The sequence below is a fragment of the Chanodichthys erythropterus genome, chromosome 17 (genome assembly GCF_024489055.1).
Source record: "Chanodichthys erythropterus isolate Z2021 chromosome 17, ASM2448905v1, whole genome shotgun sequence".
Classification (NCBI taxonomy): Eukaryota; Metazoa; Chordata; class Actinopteri; order Cypriniformes; family Xenocyprididae; genus Chanodichthys; species Chanodichthys erythropterus.
Window position 1 is genome coordinate 41776732 of NC_090237.1, and position 25477 is coordinate 41802208.

The 25477-nt window shown below is 40.6% G+C and overlaps 1 protein-coding gene across 1 annotated transcript in view; it reads right to left on the reverse strand.

The window, feature by feature from the left end:
- Positions 1 to 25477, reverse strand: part of LOC137005330 (E3 ubiquitin-protein ligase rnf213-alpha-like) — a 107584-nt gene that overhangs the window by 26717 nt on the left and 55390 nt on the right. Inside the window, exons 35-54 of the mRNA XM_067366175.1 lie at positions 25236 to 25427; positions 24715 to 24845; positions 22771 to 22928; positions 22482 to 22682; positions 22196 to 22380; positions 20574 to 20694; positions 20393 to 20493; positions 19798 to 19964; positions 19604 to 19709; positions 19386 to 19500; positions 16588 to 16789; positions 14296 to 14492; positions 14094 to 14216; positions 12075 to 12185; positions 6057 to 6299; positions 5880 to 5967; positions 5592 to 5626; positions 4743 to 4843; positions 2204 to 2360; positions 11 to 185 (exon numbers count right to left, since the gene is read on the reverse strand). Of these exons, the coding sequence (XP_067222276.1) occupies positions 11 to 185; positions 2204 to 2360; positions 4743 to 4843; positions 5592 to 5626; positions 5880 to 5967; positions 6057 to 6299; positions 12075 to 12185; positions 14094 to 14216; positions 14296 to 14492; positions 16588 to 16789; positions 19386 to 19500; positions 19604 to 19709; positions 19798 to 19964; positions 20393 to 20493; positions 20574 to 20694; positions 22196 to 22380; positions 22482 to 22682; positions 22771 to 22928; positions 24715 to 24845; positions 25236 to 25427 (2909 nt within the window). The remainder of the gene's footprint in view (positions 1 to 10; positions 186 to 2203; positions 2361 to 4742; positions 4844 to 5591; positions 5627 to 5879; positions 5968 to 6056; positions 6300 to 12074; positions 12186 to 14093; positions 14217 to 14295; positions 14493 to 16587; positions 16790 to 19385; positions 19501 to 19603; positions 19710 to 19797; positions 19965 to 20392; positions 20494 to 20573; positions 20695 to 22195; positions 22381 to 22481; positions 22683 to 22770; positions 22929 to 24714; positions 24846 to 25235; positions 25428 to 25477) is intronic.

The following is a 25477-nucleotide window of genomic DNA, read 5'->3' on the forward strand; positions in this document are numbered from 1 at the left end:
GAGCTCTTACACTGGCGGGTCTGATGGGGCTCCAGTAGACTGTGGATGATCAAATGGATGGTACTGTCTGTCTCATCCACCCCTTTGCCCAAAGCTCTGCTCAGCTGCTCCATGTCCTTCAAAAGATGGGCCACAAGGAACGGCCCAGGATCCGGCACAGCAGGCTTGATGATCTGCAGGACACTCTAAACAGAAACATGCAAGATTATGGGATGAAGATAGTTAAAGGTGTTCACACTAAATTACCCATCTATTAGTGTTGTAGTCAAGATCACCTAATCTGAGACCAAGACTAGACCAGGACTTTGAGGGGTTGGGTAGCACTTTACAATGAGGGTCCATGAATAATAATGTACTAATACCTGAATTAATACTTAATTCAGCATGAACTAATGACTAATGAAAGCATGAACTAATCATGAACCAATGAAGGGCTAAATTGTTACCTTTATAAATCAATTTTTAAACCTAATTATACATGCATAATCTTTTATGTCAATTTCATAAATTTAATGAAATTCAGTTATAATAATAATAATAAGACACAATAGGACTATGGCCAATCAAATTAAATAAGTCTCAACAAAATGAATCTTTGCAATAGAGGAAACAGAAGCTGCATCTGAAGAGGCATTTAGATCATTTACACAGACAGTTTAATTCAGCTCTGAGGTGACAAATGAACGGCCTGCAGTTATAAATGCATGAACAATCTTTAGATATTTTAAACAAAATGTTGAATACTGATATTTGAAATTATTTAAAATGTGAAAAGATACAAAGTTGCCACTAGGTGGCAGCAAGTCACCATTAATGAGTGAGTCATTGAAATTCAAATGGCTGATTCATTCATTTTAAATCTGAGATAGACATTTAACTTTCCTTAACTTTACATCGCAGCTGTGCTGCAGTACTGGGGTTTCCCTCAATACGTCATACTGTAAAGTGTTCATGTAGGTTTCAGGTATGATGCACACCTTTTAGATTCTTGATATTGAATAAATTAAACAGTCAAGTTATATGTAAATATCGTTATATATTTCACTTAGCCTAATGTATGCTCATACACAAAATATACCATAATTTAAAGCTCTATAGTATTTGAAGAGAATGAATTACAGTCTGTAGGGTGTTCATGTTGGTGTGATGCCAACTTTATGCCAGTATTTCACTGGGAAACGCTTAGTGTCAAACTTTGCACGTTTCGTCCATATTCTGAGTCCACCTGCTTGTCTGTAGCCTATATAGTATAGTACAGGTGCGAGTTCGGTGGTGTTTATATCACTGTATTTAGTCTATAAATATGAGTTAAGCGTTCTGTATGTCCCGACGGCAGGGGACCTGGAGCATGACATATTGAGGGAAACCCCAGTACTGCAGCACAGCACTGTGATATAAAGTTAAGGAAAGTTAACGTTTGAACTGTACATCAGCATTGGGGAATAACGTTATAATCTCGTTCACTGTAGAGAAAGCTTTAGCCTAAACAGGGAAAGTAACAGTAAAGACACTGAATTAAACATAAATGCAGCTTTTGTGTCTTTATCAGCTTTTCTGCATTTATACTGTCCCTGATAATCATCACACATTCACTTACCGCTTGCTCCATTAATGTAAATCTGTTTTAATTAAAGAACAGAATGAATGGCTCTAACTGTTGCTGAACCACTGAATTTGTGAACGCAAAATAAAATGGACCAAAAATTTTCTGCTGAATATTATAGGTTTTATTTTTAAACAGAATGAATATTTTGGAAGTGAAATCTGAAAGGTGAATATGGATTATTGAATTTAACAATGAAAATGTGTATGAAATGTTTTGAATTGAAATATTCACAGCTTAAATATACAACCATTGAATTTCAGCTCATAAAAATGCAAGCCCTAAAAATACAATGCATTAAAATACAAGCACGGTTAATGCAATGCATATTTTTTTCTTCAAGTAGTGCAATTCAAGATGCTTTTTTAAAAAAAAACAAAGAAAAACACAAAAAAAAACATATGGTATTATTTTACTTCCATAGCTCTATTATTACTCAGTCTATATAGAGGTCTATGTTCAGCTGAATATTTTGGTGGCTCTGCCCCACGAGCCGTGGCGGTTGGAAAGTAATGCTACTTTAACCCGAGTATATTTGTTCAGCACTCTTTCCACCCCTGTATATCACAAAACCATAAAAAGGCAGAAAGAATGTAATACCTGTGGGTTTTTCCCAGCTCCCAGCAGCATGGCCATGTGTGTGAACAGTCTGAGAAGAGCGAAGGGGGCAGGTGACATATTCTTCGTGTCCTGCATATCGGGATGATCACGGCGTTGTGCATCACCCAGAATGTGTCCTGATTCAGTGTCCTCTCTTCTGCAAAGTTGATTAAATGATGTTTTAACAATTAGACCAAAAAATGATCTACAACAGATTTTTTAGAGGCATAAAAAAAAGTTATGTTAGTGTTGTAATTAATTTCAGTAACACTTCACAATAATGCTCTATACATTAACATCAATGCAATAATTAACAAGATATAATATTAATACTTTACAACAACATTTTATTTATTAACATTTTTTAACATTAACAAAGGTTAATAAATGCTGTAAGAATACATTGCTCATTGTTAGTTCATATCAGTTAATGAATTGTTAACAAATGAGACTTTTGTAAAGTGTTACCAATATTTCTACATTTATTAATCTTGGTTCATTTTGATTTCTACATACACTGCCTGGCCATTGTAAATAAAGATCTCAGCCAAAAATGATCACCTCTTGACAGAAATAAATGTTGTGATGGTGCATAATGTTGTCGAAACGAAAGCACAATGTTATCAAGCTAAAGGCAGTCCAATGAAATATTAGACTGTGCAACTTTTCTTTTTTCTGTTTTTTCTTTTTCTGTTTGGACAGGCAGTCGTATGACAAGTAAAAAGCTATGCACAAAGAATTGTTGCCAAACATTACATTCCAGAAACACATTAATCACTGCCAAAAAAACAAAAGAAATAAAAATTTGCTTATTTAAATCCAGATGGCAACAAATTTGCATTAAAGTATCATTAATGCACAGCAATTAACAAAAGTAGTATATAAATAAACTAACCCTAACCTATATCGAAGGATTAGTTCACTTTCAAATAAAAATTTCCTGATAATTTACTCTCCTCCATGTCATCCAAGATGTTTGTCTTTCTTTCTTCAGTCGAAAAGAAATTAAAGGTGCCATCAAACGTTTTTTCACAAGATGTAATATAAGTCTAAGGTGTCCGCTGAATGTGTCTGTGAAATTTCAGCTAAAAATACCCCATAGATTTTTTTTTTTTTTTTTTTTAACTGCCTATTTTGGGGCATCATTAAATATGCACTGATTCAGGGGCTGCTGGCCCTTTAAATCTCGTGCTCCCTGCCCCCGGAGCTCTCGACTATAATACAGTGCATAAACAAAGTTCACACAGCTAATATAACCCTCAAAATGGATCTTTACAAAGTGTTCGTCATGCATACTGCACGCATACATCGCTTCATGTGAGTACAGTATTTATTTGGATGTTTACATTGATTCTGAATGAGTTTGATAGTGCTCCGTGGCTAAAGCTAACATTACACACTGTTGGAGAGATTTATAAAGAATGAAGTTGTGTTTATGAATTATACAGACTGCAAGTGTTTAATAATGAAAATAGCGACGACTCTCGTCTCCGTGAATACAGTAAGAAACGATGGTAACTTTAACCACATTTAACAGTACATTAGCAACATGCTAACGAAACATTTAGAAAGACAATTTACAAATATCACTAAAAATATCATGTTATCATGGATCATGTCAGTTATTATTGCTCCATCTGCCATTTTTCACTGTTGTTCTTGCTTGCTTACCTAGTCTGATGATTCAGCTGTGCACAGATCCAGACGTTAATACTGGCTGCCCTTGTGTAATGCCTTAAACATGAGCTGGCATATGCAAATATTGGGGGCGTACATATTAATGATCCCGACTGTTACGTAACAGTCGGTGTTATGTTGAGATTCGCCTGTTCTTCTGAGGTCTTTTAAACAAATGAGATTTATATAAGAAGGAGGAAACAATGGAGTTTGAGACTCACTGTATGTCATTTCCATGAACTGAACTCTTGTTATTCAACTATGCCGAGGTGAATTCAATTTTCAATTCTAGGGCACCTTTAAGGTTTTTGATGAAAACATTTCAGGATTACATTTACATTTTTTTTTAGAAAATGTCTGATGGTTTCTCTAGATAAGACTCTTATTCCTCGTCTGGGATCATGTAGAGCTCTTTGAAGCTGCACTGAAACTGACATTTGGACCTTCAAATGTCCACTATATGGAGAAAAATCCTGGAATGATTTCATCAAAAACTGAAGAAAGACATGAATCACCTTGGATGACATGGAGGTGAGTAAATTATTGGGATTTTTTTTTTTTTTTTTTTTTAAGAAAAAAATTCTGTCCATTACTAGCTCATAAAAACTAATGCATTAACTAAAGTTAACGAATTGAACCTTATTGTAGGTTTGTCTACAAAACTAATCTCAGCATTTAAGTAGAATCCTTTGGATTATTATTTTTTTTTTTTTTAAGATCATGAGAAACAAGTTGTTGTGTGTTCAAACTTTTCAATGGTTGCATATTGGTTGAACAGACAGGTGCCAGGTGATAAACTATATTTACCAAACTAAACACAATAAAACAGGAACAACAAGCATTCACTGCACGAGTAACTCACTGTGTCTCCATGGCTTGGAAGCCGCGAACAGGTATGTGGTTGGTACCACCTATTACTGCTTTACACTCTATACATCTGCTGGTCTGCGTGGGTCGGCCACACTGGATAGATGCATGAAGAGAATGAATGTTTATTATTTAAGGGGAAAAAACTATTTGATCAAATCAAATTAAATCTAATACTGTGACTTTAAGATACTGAATGTAATTAAAGGATTAGTTCACCTTAAAATGAAAATTAGCACAAGCTTTAGTCACCCTCAAGCCTATATGACTTTCTTCATTTTGATGAATCTCAATCTGAGAAATATTAATAAATATCCTGATGCATCCAAGCTTTATAATGGCAGTGAGCAGGATCAATGAGTATGATCAGAAGAAAGTGTCTCCATCCACATCCATCCATCATAAACGTACTCCACACGACTCCAGGGGTTAATAAAGGCCTTCTGAAGTGAAATGATGCATTTGTGTAAGAAAAATATATCCATATTTAAAAAGTTATGAAGTAAAATATTCAAGTTACGGAAAAAGCTTAACTGACACAAGGACAGTTTACACTTTCTTTGTAAGTTGAATATGGAAGGCGGTCTGGTGGAAACTTAATATTTGACATCATAACTTGTTAAATATGTTTTTTATTTTACACAAATGCATTGTTTCGCTTCAGAAGGCCTTTATTAACCCCCCAGAGCCGTGTGGAGCACGTTTATGATGGATGTTGGTTCATCAGAAAAAAGAAAGTCATATACACTAGGATGGCTTGAGGGTGACTATATCAAAAAGTGAACTAATCCTTTAATGCTGTGATAACAAGCCAAATCATAGGAATTAAGTCATATGACCCTACATCACCAACTGTACAGGGATGACCATTAGGACAGTCTGTGAAGAACAAAAAACACCAGAGATTAAGAAATGTTTTTAAAAGAAAGGAAGAGTGTTCAAATGCAGAACCCTGTGTCAGTTCCAAGGACCTTTCAAAATTCCAAAGCAATTCTATTGGCTGAAAGAAATTGTGGGGGATTTAATTTGTCACCTGATTAGAAATCCTACAAGTCTATACAACAAATAATCCTACAAATCCTTCCAGTCTGTGAAAATTCTATAGCAGCAACGATACACAGAATTGACTCACAATACCACCGAAAGCGCTTTTTGGTCATGGCCATGGCCTGCTGGGCAACAGCCCACACACCATCCGGCATAGTTGGGATGAATGAAGCCTGTGAGGAGAACATGGCAGAAATATCACACTCAAACACCTTCTAGTCTCCATGCGACTCCTTGATATCATACTGTGAAGGGTTCATACCGTCATGTTGTTTGGGGACAGTGTCAGCTGCTGCAGTGGCTGCAGTAAAGGCAAATTTCCACATAGCAGGACTGCAGCCATGTGAACTGTGACCTCCACCAGACGAAACTCTTTGTCTGAGGTCTGTGGCTGTACACGCAGAGCATGCAGATGATTATTCACCAGTGCTTCAGCAAACGCTTTCACTTCCTCATTGACGAAGATTTCTGCACTTCTGATAAAAACTTGAAGGCCACTACATTGCTATGGAAAACAAAGGCATGGATATCAGGCATAGGGATATATATTTATAAATATACAGATGCTCATCACACCTCTCCTCATAATATTGCACTGGTTGCTCACATCAATTTAAAGTGCCTCTATATGGTATTTGAAAGGTTAATAAATGTTGTTTTGATTCTCCTACAACAGGTTTACATTCATCCAAGGTCAAAATACACTTTCATTTTCTCATATTACACGCTGTACATCACCACATTGTTCAATGATTCTCAAACGACTCGATGGGTGAATCAGTCTCTCTAAATCCCTCATGTCCGAGAGCCTGCTCTGCTCTGATTGGGACTGATTTCACCGAACTGAAATTGCATCACTTCGCATCAGTATCTTTAATGTGTTGTATCGTTGGCTATGCATTGGTTATAGAGATGCACATCCCTAAAATATATATATATATATATATATATATATATATATATATATATATATATATATATATATATATATAAGCATCTGTTAAATGTAAATGTGAGCACCACATGGTATAACATACTTCACCACATTTTACTCTGCTACCCATTCTTCAGGTGGTTAGGAATAATAGTATTTACTCTGCTTTCTCTTTATTACCTCAACATGATTCTAATCACCATTCATCTGTGCAATAAATGCCTGTTGGACTGGGCAGAAAGTTTGAGTTTCTAAAAGTTACAGTATGAGTTCATAGTACATGAACCCATTTTAATTTATTCAGACATTCTCTATTTGACATGGGCCCTTTAATCATGACTATTTCATTAAGTTCTCCGCCGACTCCTTCCATCACCAGCATCTGCAAGATAAAATCAGGACAGTATTATCTTCTCTTCATCTCTCATCTCCCCATAATCTGCTTACAATCACCCAGTGCTCTGCTTAACATTAATAAAACTTACCTGGATTGTTATTATCTCTGCCTCCGTGTCTCTGTTGTAACAGAAGACCGGACCTTACCAACTTCACAGCATGAGCACCAACGATCCGTTTCAAGAGCTCGTGGATGCACTGCGCCGAGCACTCACACCACAGCCATCCTCACCATCACCATCCACCGCTGCAGCTTCCTCACCCTCAGTCACCGCTTCTTCTCCAGCATTCACCGCCAGTCCCTTACTCAGGATCGGCGGAGGAATGCAGCGGATTCCTTCTACAATGCGAACTGGTCCTGGAGATGCAGCCGCAACTCTACACTACCGACACAGCAAAAATAGCGTTCATCATTTCGCAACTGCAAGGTAAAGCCCTACAATGGGCAGACTCCCTGTGGACTCAGAAAGGCCCTGTCGTCCAGTCATATTCGGCGTTCGTCTCTCACTTCCGCGAGGTCTTCGGGAAACCTCTGAAGGATTCTTCTACTGGTGAGAAACTCTATAATCTAAAGCAAAGGAATCTCTCTGTAAATGATTATGCCTTGCAGTTCCGAACGCTAGCCGCCACCAGCGGATGGAATGAACAAGCCCTCATCACCTCTTTCCGTCAAGGATTGGAACCCAATGTGCGGCTGCATCTCGCTGCATACGAGGACTCAATGGGACTTGAACGCTTCATCCAACTCGCCATCCGCGTGGGTTCTCGTATGCAGTCGTGTCTCCTCGAGCACCAGGGCCAGTCGCCTGCCACCAACCTCCTCCGCCGGTCTGAACCCGTCAGCTCCCCAGAACCAGCCACCGAGCCAATGCAAATTGACCATTCACGTTTAACTTCCAATGAAAGACAAAGAAGACTAACTTTGAACTTATGTTTATATTGTGGATCTCCGGGGCACGTTCTCTCCACATGCCCAACCCGTCCTCCTCGGCCCGTGGTGAGTGCTATTTTCCCCTCCATTCAGAAAATGAAACCACTCACAACTATTGTAATCCTTACTGCTGCAAATACCTCTGTTCCAGTGGTGGCGCTCCTCGACTCAGGGTCAGCAGGAAATTTCATCTCAGGCGCCCTCTGTCGACAACTCAAGCTCAAGATCTCCCCGTCTCCGGTTAACTATCAAATCCACTCCATCACGGGCAAACCCCTAAGCCGTAAGAACATCCGTCATTGTGTGGGACCACTTCAACTCTGCGTGGGTATCCTGCATTCTGAAAAGATACATCTGCTGGTTCTGGAGGAATCCACCGCTGACGTGGTTCTGGAGCGCCCGTGGCTCGAACAACACAATCCCACCATCTCTTGGCGCACGGGCGAAGTCCTGAAGTGGGGCGACCACTGCTTTCCAGATTGCTTCCCAGCGCTTCCTGTTCCAAGGTCTCCACTCTCCGAATCTCTCTCCATGAACGCAGCCTCTATTGAAAGCCCCGTCGAGAAACGCTCCGTGGATGTTCCCCCGGACTACGCCCCCTTCAGTGACGTCTTCTGCCCGCAACGCGCCTCCAAGCTTCCTCCACACCGGCCATGGGACTGCGCCATCGATCTGCTACCGGGTGAACCAGTGCCCAGGGGACGCATCTACCCCCTGTCTATACCGGAGGAGAAGGCCATGGAGGAATACATCAAAGAGGCCCTCAACCAAGGTTACATCCGCCCGTCTACTTCCCCTGCTGCTTCAAGCTTCTTTTTTGTGGCTAAGAAGGATGGAGGCTTGAGGCCCTGCATTGATTACCGTGCCCTCAATAAAATCACAGTCAAATTCCGCTACCCGCTTCCCCTCGTCCCAGCGGCCCTGGAACATCTCCGTGGTGCCACTGTGTTCACTAAGCTGGACCTCCGCAGCGCGTACAACCTCATCCGGATACGCGAGGGGGACGAGTGGAAGACCGCCTTTGTCACGCCCACCGGACACTACGAGTATCTCGTCATGCCGTATGGCCTGGTCAACGCCCCCTCCGTATTCCAGGACTTCATCCACGAAGTGCTCCGGGAGTTTCTCCACAAGTTCGTTCTGGTGTATATTGATGACATCCTCATCTACTCCCGGAGCTTGGCCGAACATCGCCACCACGTTGCGGAGGTCCTCCAACGCTTACGGCAATTCCACCTCTTCCTCAAAGCTGAAAAGTGCTCCTTTCACCAGCCCTCTGTCCAATTCCTGGGGTACGTAATAGATCACAGTGGCATCCGGATGGACGAGGGGAAGGTCTCCGCCATTCAGTCCTGGCCCACTCCATCTTCAATCAAAGAACTCCAACGCTTCCTAGGTTTCTCCAACTTCTACCGCCGGTTTATCAAGAACTACAGCACCATCGTCAGTCCATTAACCAACCTACTCCGTAATCAGCCCAAGTCTCTGTCCTGGTCCCAACAAGCCACCAACGCCTTCGAGACCCTTAAAAGAGCCTTCACCACCGCTCCCCTCCTCGTCCACCCCAATCCAGAGCTCCCATTCGTCGTGGAAGTGGACGCCTCCACCACCGGAGTGGGAGCGGTCCTATCTCAGCAGCAGGGGACACCAAGTAGACTCCATCCATGCGCCTTCTTCTCCCGCAAGCTCAACCCGGCGGAGGTCAATTACGACATCGGTGACCGCGAACTCCTGGCCGTCAAGCTTGCCCTCGAGGAGTGGAGGCATTGGTTGGAGGGGGCTACTCATCCATTCCAAGTTCTCACAGATCATAAAAACCTTGAATATCTGAAGGCTGCCAAAAGACTAAACCCACGCCAAGCTCGCTGGGCCATGTTTTTCTCAAGGTTCAATTTCTCTATCTCCTACCGCCCTGGGTCAAAAAATACCAAAGCCGACGCCCTGTCTCGCCTCCATTCCCCTGATGAAAAGCCTGAAGATCCTGAAACAATCCTGCCGGAGTCCATCTTCGTGAACCCCATCCAGTGGTCCGAAGAAACCATTCCCTCCTCCAATGCCTCCACACGCACTCCGCCGGGTTGCCCCCAAGGCTTGCAATACGTCACCCGGGCACATCGCACTCCACTCCTGCACAATACCCACTCTTCACTTGGCACTGGTCACCCGGGGGTCAATGAGATCCTCTCGTTGCTCAAACAACGCTTCTGGTGGCCCAACATGGCCAACGATGTCAGAAGGTACGTGCAGGGCTGCAGGGAGTGCGCCATCTCCAAGAGCCCACGCCATCTTCCCACCGGCAAGCTCCTACCTCTGCCCGTTCCTGAGAGACCCTGGTCACACCTGGGAGTGGACTTCGTCACAGATCTCCCTGAGTCTGACGGTAACACCTGCATCCTGGTGGTGGTAGACCGCTTCTCAAAGTCCTGCCGCCTGATACCCCTGGAGGGTCTACCTACCGCCATGGCAACTGCTAAGTTGATGTTTAATCATGTTTTTCGTCATTATGGAATACCTGAAGATATAGTCTCCGACAGAGGACCCCAATTCGTCTCCCACGTCTGGAAAGCCTTCTTCTCGCTCCTGGGTGTGACCGTCAGCCTGTCATCGGGATACCATCCTCAGTCGAACGGGCAGACGGAACGCAAGATCCAGGAGATAGGCCACTTCCTGCGTACCTTCTGTCACGGCCACCAGAACTCCTGGAACCAGTACCTGGGTTGGGCCGAGTACGCACAGAACTCCCTCCGCCAAGCCACAACTGGACTGACACCCTTCCAGTGCGTACTCGGCTACCAACCCCCACTGTTCCCCTGGGATGGGGAACCTTCCAACGTCCCCGCAGTCGACTACTGGTTCCGGGAGAGCGAGAGGGTTTGGGACTCAGCTCATCACCAACTGCAGAGAGCCCTGCGCAGACGCAAGACGACAGCCGACCTTCGGCGCTCCGAAGCTCCAGTATACCAACCGGGGCAGAAGGTCTGGCTGTCCACCAGGGACATCAGGATGCGTCTGCCCTGCAAGAAGCTGAGTCCCCGCTTCATTGGCCCGTTCACCATCATCCGGCAGATCAACCCCGTCACCTACCGTCTTCAACTCCCAGCACAGTACAGTAGAATCCATCCCACATTCCACGTATCACTGCTTAAGCCTCACCACCCTTCTGTTGTTCCCTCCACAGAACCTGACGTGGCAGCCGTCGAGCCCCCCCTTCCACTCATCCTGGAGGACGGCACAGCTTACGTGGTTCACGAGATCCTGGATTCCCGGCGCCGTGGTGGTCAGCTAGAATACCTCATCGACTGGGAGGGCTATGGCCCCGAAGAACGCTCATGGGTTCCCAAGAATGATATCCTTGATCCTATCCTATTACAGAACTTCCATACCAATCACCCTGACAGACCTGCCCCACGCCCGAGAGGAAGACCACCACGACGTCGGGGTCCGCGGCCCTCAGGAGCGGGCCGTGGGAGGGGGGGTACTGTCACAGACACGTCAGGTTCCACCTCACTCCCTTACCCACGCACTCAATCACCAGCTTACTGATCACCGCCACCTGTGACTCATCAGCACTGCAATCACCACCAGCATAAAGACACCACACTCACACACACTCACTGTCCGGTCTCGTTTGCACTACCTCAAACGTATGCTTACCTTAAGGACTCCCAACGCCATATCTACCTGCTCCAGACGTTTCCTCCAGCTCCCTCGTCTCCTACTCCTCGTGTGTACTTACCTGCTTGTGTGTGTGAGTGTCTCCGCCGACTCCTTCCATCACCAGCATCTGCAAGATAAAATCAGGACAGTATTATCTTCTCTTCATCTCTCATCTCCCCATAATCTGCTTACCATCACCCAGTGCTCTGCTTAACATTAATAAAACTTACCTGGATTGTCATTATCTCTGCCTCCGTGTCTCTGTTGTAACAAGAACATACTGCTCTTTCAAATTAGAAGCACTACTTTTGAATTGTAAAGCAATAAGTGCCTTGTTGTGTAGCATATGTTTGTGTTTTTACCTCAGGTTTAGGGTGGAAGGTGGAGTTTTCATTTCTGTACAGGGAGGTGACTTCTCTGAACAAAGCCATTAGCACGTAAACAGCTTTCTTCATGGGTGTGCAGTTGCAGTCCTTCAAACAAAGATTTTTTGCAAAATCAGCACTGATAAAATAGTTTATTAGAGTGAGGAAAAGAAATGCCAAACATTTGATTATTTGAAAACAGACACAATAGAGTCATTGCATGTCAGATCAACCAAATTTCAGAAACTTCCCTGGCTCAAATTCTGGATTTTGTTATTTCTCTCTTTCTTTTTATTTTTTTTTTTAAAGAAAGACAAAGAGATATAGTGATGAAAGCCAACATATTAAATGGCATGAAAGAATATTTACTGCCTGTTCTTATGTCTTAGAAAAATCTCTTAAAAAACAGAATCTAAACTTATATTAAGGTATAATATTTAACCCTTGTGCGGTGTTGAAAACCCTTTCACACTCGTGGTGTTCCAGGTCAAAAATGACAGGCGTGCAAAAAATGGCTCGATCACAGGCCTTATTTATCTGAGCTTACATACCTCCGTTTTTTAGTGGATAATTTTGTAAATTGTGTCAAAAAAAATTGCACTGTTTATCACACTAGTGTGCTTTAATGTTTAAGCAGGAAATTTGTTTTGAAATGGTTTTATTTAGTTTATTTATTACAAAATATCAAAGTCACACTTGTGGTGTTCCCGGTCAAAAATGACCGGCCTGCAGAAAAATAACTTATAAATCACTTGTTACACTACTTTATTACCAAACATTGGATTCAGTCTTTTTGTCAACTTGTTTTCTTTAAATTTGGACAGGTTTTGTATCTATTTTTTGAAACTGATTGATCTTTGAAACCGATCTGAGCCTCACTGATTTGAGGAAAAAGTTCATCTCTGTGTAAAAGAAAGTCTGTAATACTCAGAATGGTTTGCTTGTGCACATGAACGTGTGTGTGTATGTGCACGGATGCATGAGTATGCATGTATCCACACATGCGCCAAAAAGACTGAATCCAGTATTTGGTGATAAAATAGTGTAATAAGTGATTTATAAGCTATTTTTGTAGGCCAGTCAATTTTGACCAGGAAAACCACAAGTGTGACTTTATGCCTTTTTGTAATAAATAAAAGCCAAAACACAAAGCCACACATTTCCTGCTTAAACATTAAAGCACACTAGTGTGATAAACAATGCAATTTCTGTCATATTTTTTGTAAAATTTAAAAAAAAAAAAAAAAAAAAAAAAAAAAATCACAAAAAAACACTTTTTTCACTCAAAAACTGAGGTTAATCTGATCCAAACAGAAACACAAAACCTGTCCTAAATGAAAGAAAACAAGTTAAGAAATATACTGAATCCAATATTTGGTGATAATATAGCATATTGGGTGTCACAGTTCCAGTCATTCCCGGACTTCATTTCCCATAATCCTCCCTGGTCATCACCTGCACTCACTTCATCAATCAGTAATCACCACACCCAGCTGCAGCACATTATCTGGACTATTTAAGCTAGTCACATCCTCACACACATGGCGAGGTCTTGTATACTCTAGTTACATTTCTGAGCGTTTATCCTTGTGTCTGTCTGGCCGTTACTGTTCCTGTCTGTTCCCCGTGTATGATTCTCTGCTGCCTGCCCTTTGGACTACTTGTTCTGTTTTGGATTTACGATTGTTATCTGCCAGCCCTGACCCATTGCCTGTTTCTCGACTACGATTCTGCCTGATCTCTGCCATACCTGTTTGCTGTTGTTCAACCAAAGCCAGAAAGAATAGATCTGTTCCAAAACCTAGAGAACACTCTCGCTTCTGTCTAATGTGGCATCAAAACCCAACTAGAACTTCACAAGTAAAGGATTTCTTTGTTAATGGTCACTGCCACACAGATGCATTCTGGTATGGCCTAGGCAGCTCATTATGTTTTGGAACACAGTGTGTGTGTGTGTGTGTGTGTGTGTGACTGAGTGAGTGTGTGTGTGAGTGTTGTAAATGAGTAAATTAATACCTCAATGGCTTTCTGTATTCTGTTCATGTTGCAATCTAGCATGGCTTCGGCTACTGCATCTCTAATAGTTTTGTAGTCCGGTCCACATGCTAGATAGTGGTCAATCTGGCTGCTATCTTGATTCTGAGAGAAAAAAAAAATGAAAACAGCTAAAACACAAATAATATGTCAGCATTATGAAGTTATTTCAACTAAAACCCACCGACTCAAGAATCTCCTGAGGAAACAGCCATCTGAACTCTTTCTGTGGCAGTAGTTTCTGGACATATTCAATCCCATGAAGACTGCATATCTTTCTGATGAGGTAAACCCTGTACCAGTCATTTCTGCTCTGACAGCACAAATCAACCACTCTTTTCAAAAATTCTGTGATAACAGATGAATGATCATCCTGTGCACCTAAACAAAGAGAAACATTATCTATATTAAATAAAATTAAATTAAAATGATACACTTATTTCTCACTTTTGGTTAACACAAAGTGCTCTAGCCTTTCATGGCAAGAGATAAACATTTGTTGCACTTGGTTGAGTCCCATGAAATCTTTTCCAGATCATACAGTATGCCACTGAAAACTGATGAGAAATGCAGTTAATTTTCAATAAAGTTAATTCACAATACAAAATATCTTAATAGTCATAAAATACGTTTCATCACTTTATGCACAATATACAGTATTTCTTTCTTTCTTTCTTTCTTTCTTTTTTCCTGTTGTTTTTTGGGTGAAATGTAATGACAGTTTTCGTGAAATAAACCCTCTGATTCTTCTAATGGTACTTTCAGCTCTGCTCATCAATTCATTTATTTTAGTGATCAAAACATTTCAAGAATTTCAAGAAATGATAAATCATGTGATAGATTAAATCATATTAGCAGTGTTGGGGAGTAGTTAACTACATATAGCGGCGCTACTAGTTTAACATTTTTCAGTAGCTTGTATGTAGTTCAGCTACATTTAAAACAGAGTAGCTTTTCCAGTAGTTAACTACATTTTCCAGCAAGTAGCGGTGTAGCACGACCAAAAGCTACAAGCTACATTCCGTTTTGTGTTGCATTCTGACGAGCTCATTCATGAAGCAGCACAGCGTCTTCAGATCACGAACTAAAATCACTGCCATCTATTGTTATATCACGCATCTTGCGGCTTTATCAGTTCATCAGCAGTTCATCGAGAAGAGATCGTCTGGTGATTATGTAAAGGACAGGAGTGGGTTCACACTGCATGAATCGATTAATTTATAAACAAATGATTAAAACGCTGTCTGTGTCAAAGACTTCAAGCACATACAGGTGAATAATAGCCTTTTAAAATGGATTGTCCTGCTTTATTGCAGTCGATATCAAATGTATGCAAACTATTTTATTACAGTGGTGACCCGCCATAATCTGTCCTGCCAGTTTTATAATGAACATAAGATCACTAACGCAGTGTTTTGAGTCACTGTATTGGCAAAGCATCCGTCAACTTAACTGAAAACAAAACCGCGATATAGTTTAGTGCGCTTATCACATGGCAAAGGCTGATCTAATAAAACCGGTTGGTCGGGTATAAGAATGTTCAATCACACAAAAAGCGCATGATTCGCGTCTCAAATTTTCATCACTGCATGTGCTGTGAGTTTAACATGCTTTTTTTTTTTGTGTATCCAATTTAAGTTCCGGTTCGGTTTAACTGCAGGTCCGGTTCCAGAATCAAATAATTGAGGGTGCCTCTGAAATCAGTGAGGCTGCTATAGTAAAGTGCAGATGTAATGTGTTAACAACAGCTCCACCAAAATAAGAATAGCATTAGTGAGACATTTAAGATTTTAAGTCATTTTACAAATAATTTTAAATAGAATTTCAAAAATATTGATACAAAAATTCTAATATTTTTGTAGTCTGCACTTACATTGCTTATTATTATTGCATATTTTTGTCCCGTGTTATGGTTATGATAGAAATTTTGAGCATGAATCCTAGTGCATTTATATGTAGATATCTCTTCTGAAACTGAAGAGTGCAATTGGTGGTCGGTCCTCTCATAGCATGAAAAACAAAACTTATATTATATACTTAAACTTAAAATTCTGAATGTATTATATATAAAGTGTGCAAAGAGAGTCAGTGTGAGATATAGGCTACATTTGAGTATTGTATCTTTTGATATAGTTTTCAAAATAAAACAGTACGCTTTGAAATCATAATTGTAGTGCATTGCTTTGTTTTAAACCCCAGACATCTTACTTAAACATTCTTCAGTTATAGTTATTTGTAATAAGCTATGTAATTAAAAAAAATAATAATAATTAAAAGTAGTTTCAATGTAGCTAGCTACTTTTTGATAGTAACTTGTAGTGTAGCTAACTACTTTTTCAAAAGGGTAGCTTGACTGTAGTTTAACTACTTTAATTTATGAGTAGCTTGTAGCTCGTCAAACTACAGTTTCAGAGTAGCTTCCCCAACACTGCATATTAGGCACCCAGAGAGTGAAACTGAGGACTAAAGACTTTACCAGTATTAGTTACTCTGTTGACTAGCAGGTCAGCAGCCATATCTAGGCATAGTCGAACTCTGGCCACCTGCTGCAGGTGCTCTATAGATGCAGTTTGTGCAGACACAGAATCAAGAAACTCCAGCAGAAAGCATGTCTCCTGCTGCAAACAGGCCTGCTTCTCCACCACAGAGTGCCATTGTGCCCGATCATACATGGAGTCCTGCATACACAGGAGGAACTTAATGTACTTTTAACCAAACCTTAAACATATAAAATAACGTGTACTAAAAACCTAATTCTTAAGACATTAAAATTGAAAATTAAGAGAAAATTAAAACATTTTATTAATCATTAATTGTTGTTCACATAGTCTAAAAATATTTTGATTTAACTATTGCTCAAAATACGTTTTTTAGACAAATATTATATAAAATTCATTTTTATGAATTTCCCTAACAAATTTAAAATTGTAATTAACTTAGGTCACATATGTAACCCTCATTCCCTGAGGGAGGGAACAGAGACATCACATTAGTGACCAACAAATTGGGGATCCTGCCAGAGAGACCAATCTACTTCGAATATAAACTATACAAGCCAATGCACACTGGCATGCAATATTTGCATCTGACTGCCACGCTTTGCCACGTCAGTGACCCGGCATCCTCTGCTTGGAGACGGCCTTTCCCTTTTGCTAGCCTCCATAACAGACAAAGAGCTGCTCTGAGGCCCTGAAGCTTTGTGTTCAGTCCATGTACAGTCGCAGAGTGCGGACAGGACAGAGCAAAGCTAGGGCTAGGTCTGCCTTCTCCAGGGTTAGCCCTTGCAGGTTCACCACTTGGTTCCTGAAGGGACTGTTAGGAACCTTGAGTACATAGCCAGGCCGGGGTCTAAGAATTACACTGGAGTCAGCCGGCCCATCTCTAGGTAAGATTCATCGACCGAAAACCTGCAGGTCCCCTACCCTCTTGGAGTTGGAGGCCAATACAACCATAGACAGTATTCATAGACAGAAACTTTAGATTTACTGAGTGCAAAGGCTCGAATGTGACTCTCTGAAGTGCTCTGAGCACCAGAGCCAAGTGTCAAGAGGGTTAGGTGGGAGGCAGAGTAGAATTCCACTTTCTGGCCCTCCTAAGGGACCTGACAACCAGGTTGATCTGCCCTACGGACATGCCTCCTATGCAGTCGTGATATGCAGAAATTGCAGCAGCATATACTTTGAGGGTGGAGGGAGACAGCCTTCAATCCAACCCATGCTGCAGAAAGAAAAGCACGGCTCTGATCGAGCACTACTGGGGGTCTTCTTGGTGAGCAGAACACCAATCACTGAACAGGTTCCATTTCAAGGAGTAAGTGTAGACGGTGTTCACACTGAAGTGATGACGTCCGCTACCTCCTAGGGTAGGTCACTTAGAACCTCAGTGTCCCATCCAAGGACCAGACATGCATCCATGCCGTGTGTTCCCTTGGTCAGGGAGTAAAACAACTGGAGTGAGGGTTTCTGGAGAGGCAAACAGATCTACCTGAGCAGCTCCAAAAAGTCTCCAAATCAGCCATGAGCATTGCCAGCCTTCACTGAGGTAAACTGGATGCCCTTGAACTTGGGAGGATGCCAGGCAAACTGAATTGCATAGCCGAGACTGTTGGTCCGAAGGAGCCAGAGAGACAGGCTGGGGAGCACTAGCCAGGCTCTCAGAGACCGAGTAAGTGGGACCAAGGGAACCACAGATGTACCTGCAGTGGGGCAGAAAGGTGAAACACAAGGACCCGGCCAGGGGGCACTTTGGTGGCCTGCAGTGGCATCTGAGTGTGCAGTGCAACACTTACCTGGTTCCACTGTTGGGCAGAGGGTGCGTGAGAAGACTTGGTCATGGTCTCGAAATGCCCACTGCTACCCACTGGCAACAGAAGAGGAGGATGTGAGTGGTGAGGTTTTTTCGCTACCCACTGCTCTCTGTGCCCTCTTGGGACCCAGAGACAGAGGAAACTGCTCTTTCTTTGAAAATGTGGGTACTGCTGGCCATACAGCAGTGGAACATAAACAGAATGAAACAAAAGATTCTCCACCCAGCCCTCATCTCTTGAAGAACAGCTCCCTCCATCCCTGGGTTGCCCGTGTCCTTGGCTGCCCCACAAACTGGTGTCTGCTTCTGGCAGTAATAGGTGCCGTCCACTACCTAGTAAACTCCTCATGCACTTCTAGGAAGAATAGGACCAGGGCGGGATGCTGAGAACCAGCGTGAGCCACCATCAGAAACCAATCATCCAACCTTGAGGGCTCTGGACACGATGGAGGATTCCACTTGAGCTCATCCTCCGATGCAGCAATCGACACATCTGTTCTTCAAGGAGAGGTACTGAAGATACGGCTGGTACACATCGAATAGATGGTCCAGCACATTCCTTAGGCAGATCTACTGGCTGCACAGTGCAAGAGAGGTGAGGGGCACACCAACACTGAAGAGGCTTCTTCCCTGTATAACTTGGCTCTATTAGAAAACACTCTTTTAGATCATAAGAGCAGACAAACAAACCTTTGGCTCCGAAGCATATGTGTTATCCATATGCGTTGCACCTGCTGCCTATACCCACGCAGCAAGGTGTGGCAGACAGATGCAAATATTGCATGGCAATGTGCATTGGCTCACTTAGTTTACAGTCAAAAATAGATTGGTCACTCTGGCAAGATTCCCAATTCATCTGTCACAGAAGTGACCGTAAACCATCATCAAAAATCATAATCATAATCTTCTAAAACTATACTGTAAAATATGGCAAGCAAACTGAAGTGGTCAAAGCAGTGATATACACACCTCCAAACAGTTTATGTACAAGGAATAAAGCTCAGTTTTATTAGTCTCCTCAATGATGTTGCTTTGCTCAACTTCTGTCAGATTCTGCTGAAGATAATTCTTAACATCATCAAAGCTGAAAGAAGAACAGAGACAAATACTTATATATATATATATATATATATATATAAAATGTTTAAGAAGACTGTGGTGTGAGCCGTTAGAAGCCCTCCACTCACCTGTACTTGAGCAGGAGCTTCAGCACCACTGAATGCACCACTGGATTTCTCTCCACAGAGTCATTGAAGGGAGAAAGAGTATTAGTCAAGGACCTCCGGTCTTGCCCTGAGAGGATGAGGAACAACATTCTGGTCATTCAATCATTTTAATCATAATCTAGAACTCCAAACATATGTTTTACAGACAGACATACCTCTGATCTGAGGGAGCGAGCAGATCTCTACCTTTAGCAGGGACAACAGGTGGAGGATGATGTCTCTGCTGGGAGGAGTGTTGTCCCTGAAGCACACTGTGGACACCAGATCAATGAAGAAAGCATTGCATCGCTTTCTGAGCAATGCATTTTCACTGATGAGACCCCTAATGACGGAAAAAATAATCTTTTAGACTGATGGATGGATGGATGGACAGATGGATGGATGGAGAGACAGACAAACCAAACAATAAACAATTAGCAGATTTACTGTATTGCCCAACCCCCTGGATTAAAGGGTTAGTTCACCCAAAAATTAAAATAATGTCATTAATTACTCTCCCTCATGTCGTTCCACACCCGTAAGACCTTCATTGATCTAGTACCTTTCTGGACCTTGAAAGTGGTAATGTCATTGTTTTCAGGATAAAAATGCAGGATAAAAAAAAAAAAAAAAAAATCTTAATTTGTGTTCTGAAGATGAATGAAGGTCTTACGGGTGTGGAACAGCATGAGGGAGAGTAATTAATGACAGAAATTTCATTTTTGGGTGAACTAACCCTTTAAGGTAAGTATAGATAATAACAAATCATACCTTAAAATCTTCTGAGATGCTTCATCTTTGCAGGATTTGAGTACGGTGATCACTGCATCAAAGGGCTGCTTCTTTTTGAGGTCTGAGTCCTGCTCTAGGGCCTTTAGTAAAGAGATGAATACTGATTAGCAGAAATTAAATTGATTAGCTATTTTCAAGGAAGGACTGAAAGCTGACTCACTTGTGCTAGGTGTCGAGTGTAGTCAAGAACCAGTGGTCTCAGCTCCAAATGCACATCCTCAACACCCAGCAGCATGTGCTCCACAAACAAGGCCAGACAGTAAATGCGACGCCAACCATGTCTAAATGAATGAAAATGTATTTAAATGACCTGCTTTTGAACTGTAAATAATTATATCAATGCAATGCAACCTAAAGCAGTGGTTCTCAACCAAGGAACTGGGGCCCACCACTGAAGTGTGGTGTATTATAAAAGTTGTGAAATAATTGCTTAATAATAGCTGTACATTGCTGCTACAAAGATTTTGTACAACAGCAATATAACCAACGACTCATGTGATCTGATCAGTGGTCTAACAGTACCTGCCAAAGTCAAAATGACTGAGATGACCAATCAAATTAAAGGCATTGGGCATTACTGTTATTGTTTACAGAAGCTGAGTGTAAATTCCATCACGGTGATCTAGTCAAAAAGTGAGATGCAAGATGTATCTAACCTAATCATTTAATACTTGATTGTCTTAACTGTGTTACTATAGATATGTTAAAGGGGACATATCATGAAAATCTGAATTCCTCTGTTTAAGTGCTACAGTTTAAAAGTGCTATAACCACTGCATCTACCAACACAGAAAATGTGAAAAAGGACAACCCAGTAACTCTGTTTTGTTCTCTACAAGCATGTGAAAAAACGAGCCGCTCAGATTTCGCTCCCCTTGTGACGTAGGAAGAGGATCTTATTATAATATTAACGTCCCTTAATCTGCACGCTTCCACCCACTGAGCTGCCATTTTGATTTCACAAGCGACAACGGTGAACAAGAACCTTGTGTGTTTAACAGTTAAACAGTTTAAACACAACAAAAACTGTAAAAGAGAAGTCTTGACGCCTGACAGCCATCTGTCTGTGTGTGTTTGCACTCAGAAAACAATCCATTAGAAGTTTAAACTGGTATAGCTTTAAAACACGTGGAAATAATAAACTTTAATGATGAAAGAAAAACTATGCTATCCATGAGAGTGATCGCGATACAGATGATAATCAAAACCAAGCAGATGTCTTGTTAGTATTTGGCAGAGAATCTGATTGAGGCAGGAACTGTGATGTAGAGAGGGGGCGGGGCACAGCAGCTCATTTGCATTTAAAGGCACATGCACAAAAACAGCCTGTTCTTGACTGTAGTCAGAAATGGGTATTTACAACATGGATTTATAAATGATCTGTGAGGTATTTTAAGCTGAATCTTCACAGACACATTCTGGGCACACTAACACTCAAATTACATCTTGTAAAAATGGACATAATATGGGACCTTTAAATGCCTGAAAGCAATATGGAGGGTTAAGATTAAGAATTAATGTGGGCATATTGTTGCTGAATTTATGAACTCGGTTATTATACTTTCCTGATAGCCCTCTTGAGTAAATTCACTTATCATCCTCAAGTCCTACTAGAACATGGTAAAATGTGTGGCTTTGACAAGTGTGTTTATAGGTTGTGGTTAGGACAGTAAAGTAACCTATTAAAATAAAAATTGTTGTAGACAGTGGTGGGCTGTTACATGTAAATAACATTCCTCAACACTGATGACAGGACTATATCTTTTGGAGCATATAACTCACTGGATGCTGGTGGCCAACTGTTTGCTCCTTCCTCCATAATGGCGTTGACTCTCCTCACAGCAGACCAGCTCAATCGGCACCTGTAGCTTTTTTACCCATCTAAGCCATGCCAGACTCTGATCTCCATCCAGAGACCGGGGCTCCAGCCATTCAATACAGGCCACCGCCGCATACAGATCTAGCATCTGAGAAACAGAACGGTGGTCAGAGGGAAGTAAACAAAGGACAACATGCACACAAACATTGCAAGAAAATATGCAAACAGAAGAAAGTTGCAAGCACTTACCAGTTCTGTACCCTCTCTGGCAAATCTGTTATCTAGGAGCATCTGAGCTATCTCAGGCTGTATGATGATCATCCTGTGGAGGTTCTGTATTCGGTTCTTGAAATGATGGTAAGCAGCATGAACCAACGGCAGAGAAATAACTTCTTCTTCCTGACCACCTCGGAGCTCATTTACACCACAGGTAAGGGCTTCATGTAAGAGCTAAAAGGTAAAAACAGATACACAACAATATCAACAGATGATATCAGCAGATGATGTATAGAAATCTTTGAAAAAGTCCGACTCTCACCTCAAGATCCACCTCCAGTGTTACATTCAAGGTCATGGAGATGAAATCCTGGAGATACCTGTGGAAAAACTCCTTCTGCATCTCTTGGGTTGCTTCAGAGATGTACATGCCCAAGGGGATCTCCCGAAAGAACTCTTCAAATTGCTCTAGCGTGTGTCCTGTTGAAAAAATGCATTGACATTTATTGTTCACTTTTTTTCCTAGGAAGGAAGGAAGGAAGGAAGAAAGGAAAGAAAGAAAGAAAGAAAGAAAGAAAGAAAGAAAGAAAGAAAGAAAGAAAGAAAGAAAGAAAGAAAGAAAGAAAGAAAGAAAGCTCATTTCCATACAGGGACAGTTTAGTATCACTCACGTTCAACTACCTACCATAAAATCTAATTTAACACAATGCTCTGGTATGGTATCAGTAGACTTTATAGTTAGTATAGTATATAGCATTAGTATAGTTGGTATCAGTAAGACTTTATCGTGGTTACAGTACTTGTCCTTTTAGGAGCTTGACATTTCTTGTCATTTTATGGAATACAGCTCCTATTGGAAAAAAAGTAAACACATTCTCATGATTATGAGAAATAATTTTGGGAAATATTATTGTAGTTTTATATTTGTTCCAGTTTGAATATATTTTTTTAAAGCTGAATTTTCACTCCAGTCTTCAGAGTCACATGATCCTTCAGAAATCATTCTAATATGATGATTTGATGCTCAAGAAACATTTCTGATTATTATCAATGTTGAAAACTGTTGTGATGCATCTAATTTTAATGGAAAATGTGATCCACTACATTTAAGTCTACCATTTAAGTCATTTAAGTCTGGGGTAATATTTTAAAAAAATTAAATCAATACTTTTATTTAACAAGGACACATTAACTTGATTTAAATGACAGTAAAGACATTTATAATTATTACAAATGATTTTTATTTCTATTATAATAAATGCTGTTATTTTTAAATTTCTATCCACCAAATGGTCCTGAAAAATTTGAATATCACAAAATATTAAGCACAATTAATAACTTATAATAATTACTTATAATAATGAAGCACTAAATCATCATATCAGAATGATTTCTGAAGGATCATGTGACACTGAAGACTGGAGTAATGATGCTGAAAATTCAGCTTTGATCACAGGAATAAATTACACTTTACTATATATTCACATAGAAAACAGCTGATTTACATTGGAATAATATTTCATAATATTGTTTTAATGTAGCATATTTTTTGATCAAATAAACTCAACCTTCTTACTCGAAAAAAAACTTTTGACCACTAATGTTTAAATAAAATAATGCATGTCAACTAATTATCACATTATATATATATTTTTTTTATTTTAATACATGACAAGTCGTCAGATTTACCATGTTCTAATGTAAGTTTGAGAACGATGTTTTGAGATTTGTGAATAATTTTCTTAGGCAAGTGAAATTACTGAAGCATTTGTTCTTATCTCATAACTAATATGCTGAAAATGTTTTTGTCTCTTGGTAACCTATATTGTGTGACGCATAACGTAAATGGCTTTAAAATCTGTGAAATTCGAAAAATGTCCAGTAGTAGTAGTTTGCATGGAAACATTTTTTTAAAAAAATTATTGAAGACAGTTAGCAAATGTTGCTGTATTGTCTCGTTATGTTCAGCTGTTTACATCTTACCTCAGCTTGCACTGCATTCTTCAAGCGCCAAGTCGTGAACAATAAGGATTTATATGCTTCCTTCGATTTGTTTGGCTATTTCTGACATTTTGACATTGAAAAGCGCTTTTGATCCACTGCATTGAGTCAGAGCACGCTAAATTAATTCGAATTTACATTATACAACACCCTTCGCCCAAACGTCTAGTCCACCACTGGAACTTACCACTATGACCTAAGCATGATTGATCAAAAAAGAAAAGAAAAAAAGAAAAGAAATAAAAGAAAAAATATATAAATATACCTTCTCTCTGCAAAGCATGTTCCCAGATTTCCTCTAGATAATCTTTAATTCTCCAGCTAAAAGGCATTTTGCAAGCCGCATTGCTGTGAACTGCAATGTAGTTCTGAACCAAGATTGTCTTTTTCTCTGAGCTGTTAAAAGACAGGATTTTTTAGTTTCAATGTCATTGCTTTTAAAGTCAGAAATTTACAATAGACATGCACATTTAACATGTATACTTTGCTTTCCATATTGTGAGACAATTTACCTTGAGTCTGTGTTAATGTTATCATTTGGGTAGCTAGCTATAAACAGGTTAACTAACTTGAATTCTATTTTTAACAGTAGTTGACCTGAAAGAAAAAAACAAAAAAAAAAACAACTGTCTAGTACTGCTGGGAATGCAATGCATATTTTCATTGTGAACTGTTGTCAGACACACTGTGGAACAAAATAAAATGTAGCTATAGGAGCATTAGAGTCTTTTGGGCCCAGACACTCAAACTCAATAACTCAATATAACAACTCAAATAATAACATACTTGTTCTCCAATCTTGTGTAAGGAACATTCAGTAACTGGATATCTCCAAAAATGTCCAACCACAGTTTCTTCAAGGATTCATTACAGTTTGTATCCAGCAAAAGGTCTAGATTACAGTCACGGTCAATAATTGAAACAATTTGCGCCAACATAGGAGTTACTACAGCTTGAACTCGTCTCCACAGGGCATGACTGAAATACAGAAATGAATAATATTTTAAGAAGAGTTATCTTAAATATAA